The sequence below is a fragment of the Aegilops tauschii genome, chromosome 4 (genome assembly GCF_002575655.3).
Source record: "Aegilops tauschii subsp. strangulata cultivar AL8/78 chromosome 4, Aet v6.0, whole genome shotgun sequence".
Taxonomy (NCBI): domain Eukaryota; kingdom Viridiplantae; phylum Streptophyta; class Magnoliopsida; order Poales; family Poaceae; genus Aegilops; species Aegilops tauschii.
Genome location: NC_053038.3, coordinates 524,435,434 through 524,451,617, shown reverse-complemented (window position 1 = coordinate 524,451,617; position 16,184 = coordinate 524,435,434). Strand labels below are relative to the sequence as shown.

General features: G+C 41.7%; 1 protein-coding gene across 1 annotated transcript; it reads right to left on the bottom strand.

Moving 5' to 3' along the window:
• Positions 1 to 3,949: 3,949 nt before the first annotated feature.
• LOC141022076 (uncharacterized) lies at positions 3,950 to 15,561 on the bottom strand. Its single transcript, XM_073497956.1, has 3 exons — positions 14,973 to 15,561; positions 4,189 to 4,298; positions 3,950 to 4,099 (listed from the first exon to the last, which is right to left on the bottom strand). The coding sequence occupies exons 1-3, from the start codon at positions 15,559 to 15,561 to the stop codon at positions 3,950 to 3,952; spliced, it is 849 nt and encodes a 282-aa protein (XP_073354057.1).
• Between the last annotated feature and the right edge of the window lie 623 nt (positions 15,562 to 16,184).

Genomic DNA, 16,184 nt, shown 5'->3' with positions numbered 1-16,184 from the left:
TTTTCGGAGTACCGGAGAGTTACTGGAATTCGCCGGGGAGTATATGGGCCTTATTGGGCTTTAGGGGAAAGAGAGAGAAGAGGCTGCGCCCCCCCCCCCCAAGGCCTAGTCCGAATTGGACTAGGGGGAGGGGCTGCGCCCCCTCCTTCCTTCTCTTTTCTCTCCCCTTTCCTTGACTCCTACTCCTACTACTTGGAAGGGGGGAATCCTACTTGGAAGGGATAACCATTTGTGTGTTTGGTTGAGAGGATGAAAGAGTGGATGATTGTTACACTCACCATTTTGTTTGAGGTGGTGAGCTTACCCCTCCAATATGTAATTTCAGCAATATAGATATATCAAATCTGGGCTCAACTTTGATTTTGAAATTTATAAGTAAACTTTAACATCGCAGACCAACATAACATGTCAACACCAATAATTTCGAACATAGAAGTGCAACTTCATAATCATAGTCCAACATCTTAGACAAGTAGCAACTATACATAAACTAGTAGTGCATGAGATGTAGATATGAAATATTACATCATCTCTAAGTTATACAACCCATAGTTCATAGTCTGGTTGCATCAAAAGTAAGTCATACAACCCAAAGTCCACAATGTTGGGTCATATCAAAAGAGGTCATGCAAATACCACACATGCCTTCAATCTTCAACTATCCATTGGAGGGAAGGTGTTCTTCACATACCTAGCAACCCAAATACTCTTTTGGTCCTTCTCCAAGAGTTGAAACGCCATTGCAATGTTTGGATTCTCAACCAAGTAGGCAAAATAATGGGAATATCTTTCATGCCCTCCCAAAGGCCCACCATGGAGTTGTTCGTAGTTGTTCGTAGAGATGCTCGCGGAGCTGTTGTCGGTGCTAACACTCCTCTCTATGGCAATAGCAAGCCTTTCACCCACTGCCATAAGGGTTGATTGCAGCCCCTCATCAACACTAGACTTTGTTTTGGCCCTTCTGGGATTGGGAGCCACTGAATCACCTCCATTACTTGACTTGCTACCTTCTTCAAGTGGGGAAGCCTCATTATCTGAAATGTCATTCACCTCTATGCCCTCTGTGCCAAGGGGGTCATTTGAGCCTTTCGTATACTGACCCGTGGCCATAGTATTGCCATGAATGATAGCCATCTCATTATAGTGCTTGAGAGGCTTGTTCAGAAAAGGCTCATCCTCTTTGTGGTCCTAGAAAAAAGAAAACAACATCAACCAGTAGACATGCATCAAGTATTTAGTATAAACAAATGAAATCCAGCAAGTATTTGACATAAAGAAACTCATTTCAAGTTATATTTTACATGTAGAAACAAATTCCAGCAAGTAAATGGCATATAGAAACTATATCCGGCAACTATTTAGCACAAACAAATGAAATCCAGCAAGTATTTGGCATAAAGAAACTCATTTCAGGTTATATTTTACATGTAGAAACAAATAAAGGAGAGGAAGAAAAGTATTAGACATATATATGGACAGAACATACAGGCTCCAAACAAACGAACAGAGAGGTTCCTCCCGTCGGCGCTCAAGCTTCAGTGAATCCAGCGACCAACCCTCCCGTTCCCCACTGCCAAACCCTCTCGTTCCCTACTGCCAAACCCTCCCATTTCAGTGAAACCAGCGACCCCCCCCCCCCCCCCGCGCTGGATCTGCCCGTTCCCAGTGGCCGGATCCGTGCGTTTCTTCCCGGCAGCGCTCCACTCTCCCAGCCCGCCCTGGCCGTCCGATTCAACCAGGAGATGCATAGAACAGAGAGGATAGAGAGGGGAATGAGAACAAGGAGGATCTGTACCTCCGCTGCACCGGAATCCAAGATGAATCGCGTCGCCGCCTCGATCCAAATCGCCGCCGCCGCCTCTTCTATCGGGAGAGGGAGTTGTGATGCTAGGGTCTCGGGTGAGGGGTGAGATAAGAAGGAAACGAAATAGGTTCGCGGGCTGGGAGGCGACCGACGCGGGAAAAAGAGGCGCTCCGCGCGGGTGGCTGCCATCGTCCGCCAGAATTTCGCGACTTTCCTCAGCCAGGTTTTGGGCGAATATTCGAGGGCATCTGGTTATCCATATCCCCGCTGGCTGGTCAACCAAACGGGTGGCATCCCTAGAAAAATCGACGATCCCTGTCCCAGGGGTGGATGGCCACAGAACCAAATGCCACCTAGGTGTATACTACCCATTAGGTGTCTGTCAACGTGAAGTTGACTTGCATTTACTGATTCACAGGCCTTGATATCCTTGCTTGCGAGAAGCTGAATCCTGATGTACTTTTGCCATACATCTCCCCCTGTTGCTTTGAACGGGGAGTGGAGTGGATTTTGTTGGTACCTCCTCTTTCAGGCGTACTTTTGCAGGATTGTAGGATTGTGTGACACCTTTATAGTCAGTAAATGAATCTGGCAGGTTATTTGCAATGTGTTGCAAATCTTCTGAACGCATGGTTCAGATCTTTGAGTACGTGGATTTGAGGCAGAAATGTGTTGAACATTCCACTAATTTCCTGGCATTCTTTATGGTACTTGAATTCTCCCCCTAATGACTGGAAATATTCCTCACTGAATCAACATACTGGCCTTGAATAATTCCCCATTCAAGAGGCTTGACGTATTGACGGAAATACAGTTATTCCTCACATAGATCCCAACTATATGTTGAGGGGCCAATGATGTATGTCGGGTGGTGATATTGGTATGCAACCGAATTACCGCAGATAGGAAATACTTGGTAGATATCCACATATCAAAGATAGAGGAGTATAATATTATGCAGTTCTGTCATGAGCGTGTAAAACTGCATGACTCCAACGTAAAGTTGGTAAGTTGCAATTCCAAAGTAAAGATAATGCAATGAGCTTAATTCTTTGGATATAGGATTCTACCAAACCATCTTGAGTCTAGACATTAGGAAAAATTGCTAAACTTCAATCCAAGAGCCATTGAGAAGGCACTCAAGGAGAATTCTGCAATGTTATCCATTCGATTTGCTTGAAATCGATGTCAGGATAATGAGCCAATAGTTTCGTGTGAATAAAGCACACACTTAAGACCATCATGTAGATATGTCTTTTAGAACCATGGAATACCTGAATAGTCTAGTCAATGGATCGGAAGAGCCACTTACCTCAACTTGATGCATTCAAGGAGTCTGAGTGGTTCAGCATAGACTTTAAGGTGTGCGAGCCTTAAAATTAGCTTCCCCGTGTCACTTTTAGTGCACATAAAATCCAAATGTTGTTAGAATTTAGCATCATAATAATCATAAACTATTGGAATTGCTGATAGTTATGATCTCAACCCAATGTCTCGATGACCAAGGCGAGTATGCCAAGTTTGTCATGTACAAGACACTCTGGAAAACTATTTTGTACACAACATGTGCTACAGGTTGTGTCGCATGTGTAGTACAATCCAGATGATACACAGAGAATGTGCTTGCCATATCCGTTGCATATGGTAAAGAGAAGTTATTTCTCTTTGTTGTCATCATAAGTTTCGCTATGGAAACTATTTTAACGGATACCTCCATAGTTTAGTAGGGTACGAGTTAAACCTGAGAAGCAATAAAGCATCCCGACGTTACTCGAGTACCCACAGGGATAGTAAATATGACTCGAGTTGAGCCAACAAATACCTCAACGCGTCTAGCGATTTTAAAATATCTCCTTTCTCTCAATGAGAGTGGAAACATTGGACTTCCCTCAGTATAGAGTTTGTGGTGCATGTGTCCACAAGACACATATCATTTTTCATCGGATTGACTCCCGTAGAAATCTATATATAGACATGAAGATTCTCAATATGAAAATCACTGTCAGATATATAGACATACAAATGTATTTGTACCAAAGTTCTGATACAATATATTGTGATATACAATATATGACGAAATTTATGTTGTTGTTACAACATCGTAAATGTACATTAATTATATTGACCACTCAGGAGATTGAAAGACTATTCATAGTCTCCAAACATGTTGGTTGAGGCATATTCAACCATCACATTCTCCGTGCTCATAGGGTCCCGACAGCTGGTGATGTCGGATTGAAGGTTGAAGTAAGACTCAAACCTTTGCCCTTGAGGTTCATTGTATCCCAGGAATTGCTGATACAGAATAACCAGATGCCAAGATCTGAATCTAATGCCTTATGATTTATAAGACACCATTTTTCTGTTAGCGGTGTGATCCTGACCAAAGGTGAATCCGGAATTGCATACATTATCCCACGAGACACAAGAGTGATCATGATGTCCATGGCCCAGATAGGGCAGTGGTGGCCATTGAGGGCGAATGCCTCAAATTCTATAGCCATATGTTACCTCTATGGGTAAACCAGAGATAATTAATTTACAACCAGTAAATTAAGGACCATCATGGTTGATGTTGTAATGAACTAAGCAAAATCAATGGGTATTTCAAGAAGTTATCTTGAAACGATTAGCGTGAACCTCAAATTGCTAAATATGACACCTTGAAGATAATCTCCAAAATGGAGTAGATCTCGCAACACTAGAGAGTATAATCTGATGAAATCAGTAGATACTCACTCGTAATGTCTTATGTCATGACTTAGTAAAATGTGTGGGAGAGCACTTTGTAAAGCAATTATAATGCCAAAATGACAAAATATAGACTTTAACGTAGTCATTGATAATCTGCGAAGGCAGTAGATCTATATGACTACCTTGTGATCCCAATACATCAATTTGAAGAAATCACTTTGAATTTTGCATTCTTATTTGCAAGAAATTAAAAATCTCAATTGCAAATAGACGTATTAATCTCGACATGTAGCGAACATGGAGATACATACATTCCGGAATACATCGTACTCGACAGAAATACACCACTATTAAAATGAATAGTAATGATGTTGCAAACTTGATGTTCAAGTGAAAAACTTGAATTGTATAGACCTCAAATTAAATGGGGACAATTGCATTTTTACCCCTAGTTGGTTCCTACCCACGGGTTTTGCCCTTACTTTTCGAGCTTGCTCGGTTTTGCCCTTACTTTTTCCGTCGTGGTCCCTCGAATGCCCTTTGACCGTTTGACCAAAACTTTGAAAATTCATTACTAATTCATATGAACTCAGAAAAATGCAAATAAGATATCAAAATGTTCAGATAAACATTACCTTTATGTGCATATCATTTGCATTCAGGACAAAAGCACCCTTTAAACTACCTGAGGTAATTAATGTTATTAACATTATTAAAAATAAAAAGGTATAAACAATATTTTTTTTCATGAATAAAAATTACATGCAAATGTAAGTGATGTTTTCTGAACATCCAGATATCTTATTTGCATTTTTCTGAGTTCGTATCATCTTGTTATGAATGTTCTAACGACTTTGACCATTATTTGGAAACTTCATAACAAATTGATACAAACTCAGAAAAATGCAAATAAGATATTAGGATGTTTAGGAAACATCACCTACATTTGCATGTAATTTTTATTCATGAAAAAAATATTGTTTATACCTTTTTATTTTTAATAATGTTAATAACATTAATTACCTCAGGTAGTTTAAAGGGTGCTTTTGTCCTGAATGCAAATGATATGCACATAAAGGTAATGTTTATCTGAACATTTTGATATCTTATTTTCTTTTTTCTGAGTTCATATGAATTAGTTATGAATTTTCAAAGTTTTGGCCAAACGGTCAAAGGGCATTCGAGGGACCGCGACAGAAAAAGTAAGGGCAAAACTGAGCAAGCTCGAAAAGTAAGGGCAAAACCCGTGGTTAGGAACCTACTAGGGGCAAAAATGCAATTGTCCCAATTAAATGAGATGATCTTGTATCAAGTTGCAAGATAATTCAGTTTGCGAGAGAAAATTAATCTCAATCACAATGAGATTGTTTTGCGAGAGATAAAATATTTTTTCTCAATCACAAAATCAATATTGTTATGCGAGAAAACTTAATCTCAATCACAAAACAATGTTGTTGTGTCGGTAAAGAACATGTTGTAGGAATTGTTAGAGAGCAAATATATTGAACATGTCCTAATCCGTGAATCAGTAAAACATCGATGGTAGAACTAAAAAACAACGAAGATATAAGCCTCCATCGGCCTTCTCTATGCGTGGTTACGAATCGAAGGATTCGTTTTGCCTTTGTACACCACTACACCACCGTTGTGTGGGAACGGCGTCGAGTCGCCGGCATGGGAGGGCGGACCAGGCTGCCGCTATGGGAGGGGCTCTCCGCGCCGGGCTGTCCTTCGCCGCATCCAGCACCATAGGCAGCACGCTTTGGGTGGCCGTGGTGGTGGGCACCGTCAAGCCGCCTTGCGCTACCATGGACGCTGCACTCTCGCCGCATACTGATACGTCTCCGACGTATCTATAATTTTTGATTGCTCCATGCTATATTATCTACTGTTTTGGACTATATTGGGCTTTATTTTCCACTTTTATATTACTTTTGGGACTAACCTATTAACCGGAGGCCCAGCCCAGAATTGTTTTTTTGCCTATTTCAGTGTTTCGAAGAAACGGAATATCAAACGGAGTCCAAACGGAATGAAACCTTCGGGAACGCGATTTTCTCACCGAATATGATCCAGGAGACATGGACCCTACGCCACGAAAGCCAGGAGGCAGTCACAAGGGTGGAGGGCGCCCCCACCCTAGGGCGCGCCCCCTGCCTCGTGGGCCCCCCGAAGCTCCACCGATGTACTCCTTCCTCCTATATATACCTATGTACCCCGAAACGATCAGATACGGAGCCACAAACCTAATTCCACCACCGCAACTTTCTGTATCCACGAGATCCCATCTTGGGGCCTGTTTCGAAGCTCCGCCGGAAGGGGAATCCACCATGGAGGGCTTCTACATCATCATCATAGCCCCCCCCCCCCCCCCGATGAAGTGTGAGTAGTTTACCTCAGACCTTCGGGTCCATAGTTAGTAGCTAGATGGCTTCTTCTCTCTTTTTGGATCTCAATACAAGGCTCTCCCCCTCTCTCGTGGAGATCTATTCGATGTAATCTTCTTTTTGCGGTGTGTTTGTTGAGACCGATGAATTGTGGGTTTATGATCAAGATTATCTATGAGAAATATTTGAATCTTCTCTGAATTATTTTATGTATGATTGGTTATCTTTGCAAGTCTCTTTGAATTATCTATTTGGTTTAGCCAACTAGATTGGTAGTTCTTGCAATGGGAGAAGTGCTTAGCTTTTTGCGGTGTCCTTTCCCAGTGACAGAAGGGGCAGCAAGGCACGTATTGTATTGTTGCCATCGAGGATAACAAGATGGGGTTTTTATCATATTGCATGAATTTATCCCTCTACATCATGTCATCTTGCTTAAGGCGTTACTCTGTTTTCATTAACTTAATACTCTAGATGCATGCTGGATAGCGGTCTATGAGTGGAGTAATAGTAGTAGATGCAGGCAGGAGTCGGTCTACTTGTCTCGGACGTGATGCCTATATACATGATCATACCTAGATACTCTCATAACCACGCTCAATTCTGTCAATTGCTCAACAGTAATTCGTTCACCCACCATAGAAATACTTATGCTCTTGAGAGAAGCCACTAGTGAAATCTATGGCCCCCGAGTCTATTCTCATCATATTAATCTTCCATCACTTTATTATTGCTTTGATTTTTTACTTTGCCTTTTACTTTACTTTGCATCTTTATATCAAAAATACCAAAAATATTATCTATCAGATCTCACTTTCGTAAGTGACCGTGAAGGGATTGACAACCCCTAATCGCGTTGGTTGCGTTGAGCTATTTGTTTTGTGTAGGTACGATGGACTCGCGCGTAGCCTCCTACTGTATTGATACCTTGGTTCTCAAAAACTGAGGGAAATACTTACGCTACTCTGCTGCATCATCCTCTCCTCTTCGGGGAAATCCAACGCAAGCTCAAGAGGTAGCAAGAAGAATTTCTGGCGCCGTTGCCGGGGAGGTCTTCGCAAAAGTCAACATACCAAGTACCCATCACAATCCCTATCTCTCGCATTACATTATTTTCCATTTGCCTCTCGTTTTCCTCTCCCCCACTTCACCCTTGCCATTTTATTCGCCCTCTCTTTTCCGTTTGCCTTTTTCTCGCCTGTTTTTTTGTTTGCTCGTGTGTTGGATCGCTTGCTTGTCACGATGGCTCAAGATAATACCAAATTATGTGACTTTACCAATACCAATAATAATAATTTCCTTAGCACTCCGATTGCTCCTCTTGCCAATACTAAATCTTGTGAAATCAATACTGCTTTGTTGAATCTTGTTATGAAAGATCAATCCGCCGGCCTTCCTAGTGAAGATGCCGCTACTCATCTAAATAGCTTCGTTGATTTATGTGATATGCAAAAGAAGAGGGATGTTGACAATGATGTGGTTAAATTGAAGCTATTTCCTTTTTCGCTTAGAGATCGTGCTAAAGCTTGATTTTCATCTTTGCCTAAAAATAGTATTGATTCTTGGAACAAGTGCAAAGATGCTTTTATCTCTAAGTATTTTCCTCCCGCTAAGATCATCTCTCTTAGAAACGATATTATGAATTTTAAGCAACTTGATCATGAACATGTTGCACAAGCTTGGGAGAGAATGAAATTAATGATACGTAATTGTCCTACTCATGGTTTGAATTTGTGGATGATTATACAAAAAATTTATGCCGGATTGAATTTTGCTTCTAGAAATCTTTTAGATTCGTCCGCGGGAGGCACTTTTATGGAAATCACTTTAGGAGATGCTACTAAACTCCTAGATAATATTATGGTTAATTATTCTCAATGGCACACTGAAAGATCTACTAATAAAAAAGTGCATGCGATAGAAGAAATCAATGTTTTGAGTGGAAAGATGGATGAACTTATGAAATTATTTGCTACTAAGAGTATTTCTTCTGATCCTAATGATATGCCTTTGTCTACTTTGATTGAGAATAATAATGAATCTATGGATGTGAATTTTGTTGGTAGGAATAATTTTGGTAATAACGCGTATAGAGGGAATTTTAATCCTAGGCCTTATCCTAGTAATCCTTCTAATAATTATGGAAATTCCTACAACAATTCTTATGGAAATTTTAATAAGATGCCCTCTGAATTTGAGACTCGTGTTATAGAGTTTATGAAGTCGCAAAAGAATTTCAATGCTTTGCTTGAAGAGAAATTGCTTAAAGTTGATGAATTGGCTAGGAACGTTGATAGAATTTCTCTTGATGTTGATTCTTTAAAGCTTAGCTCTATTCCTCCTAAGCATGATATCAATGAGTCTCTCAAATTCATGAGAATTTCCATTGATGAGTGCAAGAAAGAACCGCTAGGATGCGTGCTACGAAAGATGCCTTTATTAAAGCGTGTTCTTCCAATTCCTATGAAAATAAAGATGAAGATCTAAAAGTTATTGATGTGTCCCCTATTAAATCTTTGTTTTGCAATATGAATCTTGACAATGATGGGACTGAATATGATCCACCTTTACCTAGAAGGCGTTCCAAGAATTCGGAGTTTTTAGGTTATGATGCTAAAATTGATAAAAATGGGATTGAAGAAATCAAAACCCTAGATGTTGCTAAACCCACTATTTATGATTTCAAGGAATTTAATTATGAGAATTGCTCTTTAATTGATTGTATTTCCTTGTTGCAATCCGCGCTAAATTCTCCTCAATCTTATAGTCAAAATAAAGCGTTTACTAAACATATCGTTGATGCCTTGATGCAATCTTATGAAGAAAAACTTGAGTTGGAAGTTTCTATCCCTAGAAAACTCTATGATGAGTGGGAAACAACTATTAAAATTAAGATTAAGGATCATGAATTTTATGCTTTATGTGATTTGGGTGCTAGTGTTTCCACTATTCCTAAAACTTTGTGTGATTTGCTAGATTTCCGCAATTTTGATGATTGCTCTCTAAACTTGCACCTTGCGGATTCCACTATTAAGAAACCTATGGGAAGAATTAATGATGTTCTTATTGTTGCAAATAGGAATTATGTGCCCATATATTTTATCGTTCTTGATATAGATTGCAATCCTTCATGTCCTATTATTCTTGGTAGACCTTTCCTTAGAACGATCGGTGCAATTATTGATATGAAGGAAGGGAATATTAGATTCCAATTTCCATTAAGGGAAGGCATGGAACACTTCCTTAGAAAGAAAATAAAATTACCATATGAATCTATCATGAGAGGCACCTATGGATTGCCTACCAAAGATGGCAATACCTAGATCTATCCTCGCTTTTATGCCTAGCTAAGGGCGTTAAACGATAGCGCTTGTTGGGAGGCAACCCAATTTTATTTTAGTTTTTTGCTTTTTGCTTCTGTTTAGGAATAAATAATTTGTCTAGCCTCTGGTTAGATTCGTTTTTGTCTTGTAATTAGTGTTTGTGCCAAGTAAAACCGCTAGGATAACCTACGGTAATAGTAATTTGATTCTGCTGCAGAAAACAGAAACTTTGTGCGCACGAGAATAATTTTTATAAATCACAGGAACGTGCTTTTTAGTTGATTCTTTTTGCTGTAGATCAATAAACAAATTATCTATAACTTACTATCTTTGCTGAATTTTTCACGTTCCAGAAGTTTGCGTTAGTTACAGATTACTACAGACTGTTCTGTTTTTGACAGATTCTGTTTTTCGTGTGTTGTTTGCTTATTTTGATGAATCTATGGCTAGTAAAATAGTTTATAATTCATAGAGAAGTTGGAATACAGTAGGTTTAACACCAATATAAATAAAGAATGAGTTCATTACAGTACCTTGAAGTGGTCTTTTGTTTTCTTTCGCTAACGGAGCTCATGAAATTTCTGTTGAGTTTTGTGTTGTGAAGTTTTCAAGTTTTGAGTGAAATCTTTTGATGGATTATGGAACAAGGAGTGGCAAGAGCCTAAGGTTGGGGATGCCCATGTCACACCCAAGATAATCCAAGGACACCAAAAAGTCAAAGCTTGGGGATGCCCCGGAAGGCATCCCCTCTTTCGTCTACTTCCATCGGTAACTTTACTTGGAGCTATATTTTTATTCACCACATGATATGTGTTTTGCTTGGAGCGTCTTGTATGATTTGAGTCTTTGCTTTTTAGTTTACCACAATCATCCTTGCTGTACACACCTTTTGAGAGAGCCATACATGAATTGGAATTTGTTAGAATACTCTATGTGCTTCACTTATATCTTTTGAGCCTTATAGTTTTGCTCTATGTGCTTCACTTATATCTTTTGAGCGTTGTAGTTTTTGCTCTAGTGCTTCACTAATATCTTTTAGAGCATGGTGGTGGATTTGTTTTAAAGAAACTATTGATATCTCATGCTTCACTTAGATTATTTTGAGAGTCTTAATAGCATGGTAATTTGCTTAAAAATCTTAATATGCTTGGTATGCAAGATTTGTAAAACTTTCTTTTGAGTGCGTTGAATACTAAGAAAAGTTTGATGCTTGATAATTGTTTTGAGATATGGAGGTAGTAATATTAGAGTCATGCTAGTTGAGTAGTTGTGAATTTTAGAAATACTTGTGTTAAAGTTTGTGATTCCCGTAGCATGCACGTATGGTGAACCGTTATGTGATGAAGTTGGAGCACGATATATTTATTGATTGTCTTCCTTATGTGTGGAGGTCGGGATCGCGCGATGGTTAACTCCTACCAACCCTTCGCCTAGGAGCATGCGCGTAATACTTTGCTTTGATGACTTCTAGATTTTTGCAATAAGTATATGAGTTCTTTATGACTAATGTTGAGTCCATGGATTATACGCACTTTTCTTCCTTCCACCATTGCTAGCCTCTCTAATACCGCGCACCTTTCGCCGGTATCATACACCCATCATATACCTCCCTCAAAACAGCCACCATACCTACCTATAATGGCATTTCCATAGCCATTCCGAGATATATTGCCATGTAACTTTCCACCGTTCCGTTTATTATGACACGCTCCATCATTGTCATATTGCTAGCATGATCATGTAGTTGACATAGTATTTGTGGCAAAGCCACCGTTCATAATTCTTTCATACATGTCACTCATGAATCATTGCATATCCCGGTACACCGCCGGAGGCATACACATAGAGTCATATTTGTTCTAAGTATTGAGTTGTAATTGTTGAGTTGTAAAGTAAATAGAAGTGTGATGATCTTCATTTTTAGAGCATTGTCCCAAGTGAGGAAAGGATGATGGAGACTATGATTCCCCCACAAGTCGGGATGAGGCTCCGGACGAAAAATAAGAAAAAAGAAAAAAAAAGGCCATAAAAAAAAGGGAAAAGGCCCAAATAAAAAAATGAGAGAAAAAGAGAGAAGGGACAATGTTACTATCCTTTTACCACACTTGTGCTTCAAAGTAGCACCATGATCTTCATGATAGAGAGTCTCTCGTTTTGTCACTTTCATATACTAGTGGGAATCTTTCATTATAGAACTTGGCGTGTATATTCCAATGATGGGCTTCCTCAAAATTGCCCTAGGTCTTCGTGAGCAAGCGAGTTGGATGCACACCCACTTAGTTTCTTTTGTTGAGCTTTCATATACTTATAGCTCTAGTGCATCCGTTGCATGGCAATCCCTACTCACTCACATTGATATCTTCTGATGGGCATCTCCATAGCCCGTTGATACGCCTAGTTGATGTGAGACTATCTTCTCCCTTTTTGTCTTCTCCACAACCACCATTCTATTCCACCTATAGTGCTATATCCATGGCTCACGCTCATGTATTGCGTGAAGATTGAAAAAGTTTGAAAATTCTAAAGTGTGAAACAATTGCTTGGCTGAAACCGGGGTTGTGCATGATTTAAATATTTAGTGTGATGAAGATAGAGCATAGCCAGACTATATGATTTTGTAGGGATAGCTTTCTTTAGCCATGTTATTTTGAGAAGACATGATTGCTTTGTTAGTATGCTTGAAGTATTATTATTTTTATGTCAATATGAACTTTTGTCCTTTCCCGGTGACAGAAGGGGCAGCAAGGCACGTATTGTATTGTTGCCATCGAGGATAACAAGATGGGGTTTTTATCATATTGCATGAATTTATCCCTCTACATCATGTCATCTTGCTTAAGGCGTTACTCTGTTTTCATTAACTTAATACTCTAGATGCATGCTAGATAGCGGTCGATGAGTGGAGTAATAGTAGTAGATGCAGGCAGGAGTCGGTCTACTTGTCTCGGACGTGATGCCTATATACATGATCATACCTAGATACTCTCATAACTATGCTCAATTCTGTCAATTGCTCAACAGTAATTCGTTCACCCATCGTAAAATACTTATGCTCTTGAGAGAAGCCACTAGTGAAATCTATGGCCCCCGGGTCTATTCTCTATCATATTAATCTTCCATCACTTTATTATCGCTTTGCTTTTTTACTTTGCCTTTTATTTTACTTTGCATCTTTATATCAAAAATACCAAAAATATTATCTATCAGCGTAAGTGACTGTGAAGGGATTGACAACCCCTAATCGCGTTGGTTGCGTTGAGCTATTTGTTTTGTGTAGGTACAAGGGACTCGCGCGTAGCCTCCTACTGGATGGATACCTTGGTTCTCAAAAACTGAGGGAAATACTTACGCTACTCTGCTGCATCATCCTCTCCTCTTCGGGGAAATCCAACGCAAGCTCAAGAGGTAGCACATACCGGGGAGTGCCGCGCCGTTAGCAGGAGCCGACGATGCAACGCTGCCATGCCGTGCGCTGGATGGCACGGTTGTGTGCGCCGCCCGTGGCTGAGGTCGCGACGCCATCAACTACCGCGGGTCGGGGAAGCGGCGCTGAGGCCGAGTCCCGCCACGCGCAAGTGACGCCCCTTCGTGCTGAGATGCGGACGCCTTTGCACCGCGACGGTTCGTACGCCGGGCTAGCAACTGGCGAGCGACAGCGACGACTGTCCTAAGAGCAACTCTAGCAGACCCCGCAAAATGCCGGCCCGCAAAACGCGTATGCAGTTCATGCAAAACAGCTTTTGCGGGCCGGCGCGGGCTGGCACAGATGCAGACCCCCCAAACGGACCCGTAAAAAAGTATATTCGCGGAATATGCTTTTTTACGGGTCGGCTATGCGGGTTCTGCTCTTTGCGCCGCTGCATCCCCGCAAATCATCAGCCCGCAAATCTCAAATCCAACATAATTCAAAAATCGAAAACAAACTAAATTATTCAAATAAAACATAAAACAATAATCATCCGCATTACAAATAATTATTCAAATCACCGTAGCAAACTGAAAATAATGCAATACAAAACTTGTCCTGAATACAAATACAAATGAATACAAAAATTAGTCACTGTCCAGCCCTTTGCCAATGGTGCTCAATGAGATCTTCCTGAAGTTGAAAGTGTGTGTCTGCATTTTCAATCTCCTTGTATGTCTGAAGAAAAGCTCTAATGCGGTTTGGGTCTCTAGCTGGTTTGACACGGCTACCCACATTATCGTAAAAGAATTCTAAGTCCATTCCTCTCTCATCTTCAAGAATCATATTGTGCAGGATAACACAGCAAGTCATGATGTTCTTCAGGGTTTTCTTATCCCAAAAACGAGCAAGACCTCAGACAATGGCAAACCTAGATTGCAAAACACCGAATGCTCTTTCAATGTCTTTTCGGGCTGCCTCTTGCACCCTTGCAAATTCACATTTTTGTTTTGTTTTGGGTTCTTTGATGCTCTTGACAAATGTGCACCAAGGAGGATATATACCATCTGCAAGATAGTATCCCTTTGTGTATTCATGCCCATTGATAGTGTAGTTGCAAGCAGGAGCATCACCACTAGCAAGCCTAGCAAACAAATGAGAGCGTTGCAACACATTGATATCATTGAGTGTGCCGGGCATACCAAAAAAGCAATGCCAAATCCATAAATCCTCGGATGCTACGGCCTCTAGCACAATTGTTGCATCACGAGACTTGCCACAATACATTCCTTGCCAAGCCTTGGGGCAATTTTTCCAATTCCAATGCATACAATCAATGCTACCTAGCATCACAGACCAACCTCTCCTCTCATTAGCTGCCATCAATTTCTTTGTGTCATCTTCATTTGGTGCCTGAAGATACTCGGGACCAAAGACAAGGACGATCACTTTCGCAAATCTACGCACAGACTCAATTGTGCTATCTTCACCAATGCGAAGATACTCATCGGCATAGTCATCCAGAACGCCATATGCAATCACCCGCATAGCTGCGGAGATTTTTTGATATGCACTAAATCCCTTTAAGCCGGCGGCATTCCTTTTCTGAGTGAAATACCGGCAATTTGCCTCGCAAGCTTCAACAATTTTCACAAAAAGGGATCGGCGCATTCGGTACCTTCTGCGGAAGAGGTGTGCAGGATATGTAGGATTCTCCGAAAAATAATCTTGCATCAACATCTCCTTTCCAAGATGGCGATTCCGCGGAATGCACAAACGCCCGACAGTAGATCCTCGCCTCCTCTTTGGGTACTCGTCTTCATGCTCCTTCACGGCAAGCGCCATGACCAATGTTTGTTGCCGAAAGGTCGCAAGCATGGTCTCCACATCCGAGTCGTCCGAATCGGACGAATCAGATAGCAAGAACTTCTCGCACGGGGTCAACTCCATCTACACGCACGCCGGCGCGTCAATCTACTACACAGCTCACGAAAATCATAAAAAGGGGACTAACCGGTGGCGAGTGATCCCGGGGCGGCGACGAGGGTGCTGCGCTCGGCGGTGGTCGATCCCAGCGGCGGCGGCGACTGGGGGGCGGCTCTTCTCGCCGGATCCGGAGGGGCGGTGCAGCGGCTCGGCGCGGGAGGGTGAAGGGCGGCCCCGCGGAGCGAGTCCGCCCGCAGATATGGCCGGAATCGCCGGCGGCGGGCGGGCGGAAGCAAGGGCGGGCGGAGGCGGAAGGAAGGGGGAAAAGAGCGCGGGCTGAAATGTCCCTCCCGCCGACTGCTTCTCTGTGATGCAGGGCACCGCAGCCGCGAGGGGGGAACCCGCGTTTTCCCGGGTTGGGGCCGGAAATTTGCCGCGCCCCCTAAAAATTTTTACGGGCCGGGGAGGGATGCGGGGTCTGGTCGGGTAGGCTTTCTGGCCCGCACCACATTTTGGCGGTTATTTTGCGGGTCGAGAGCGGATGCAGGGTCTGCTATAGTTGCTCTTAGTGGGCTGCCAACGGCAGCCCCTCCTCGGTGAGGCCCCTCCACGGCAGGACGCGGCGGTTCCATGTGCGAGGCGGTTGC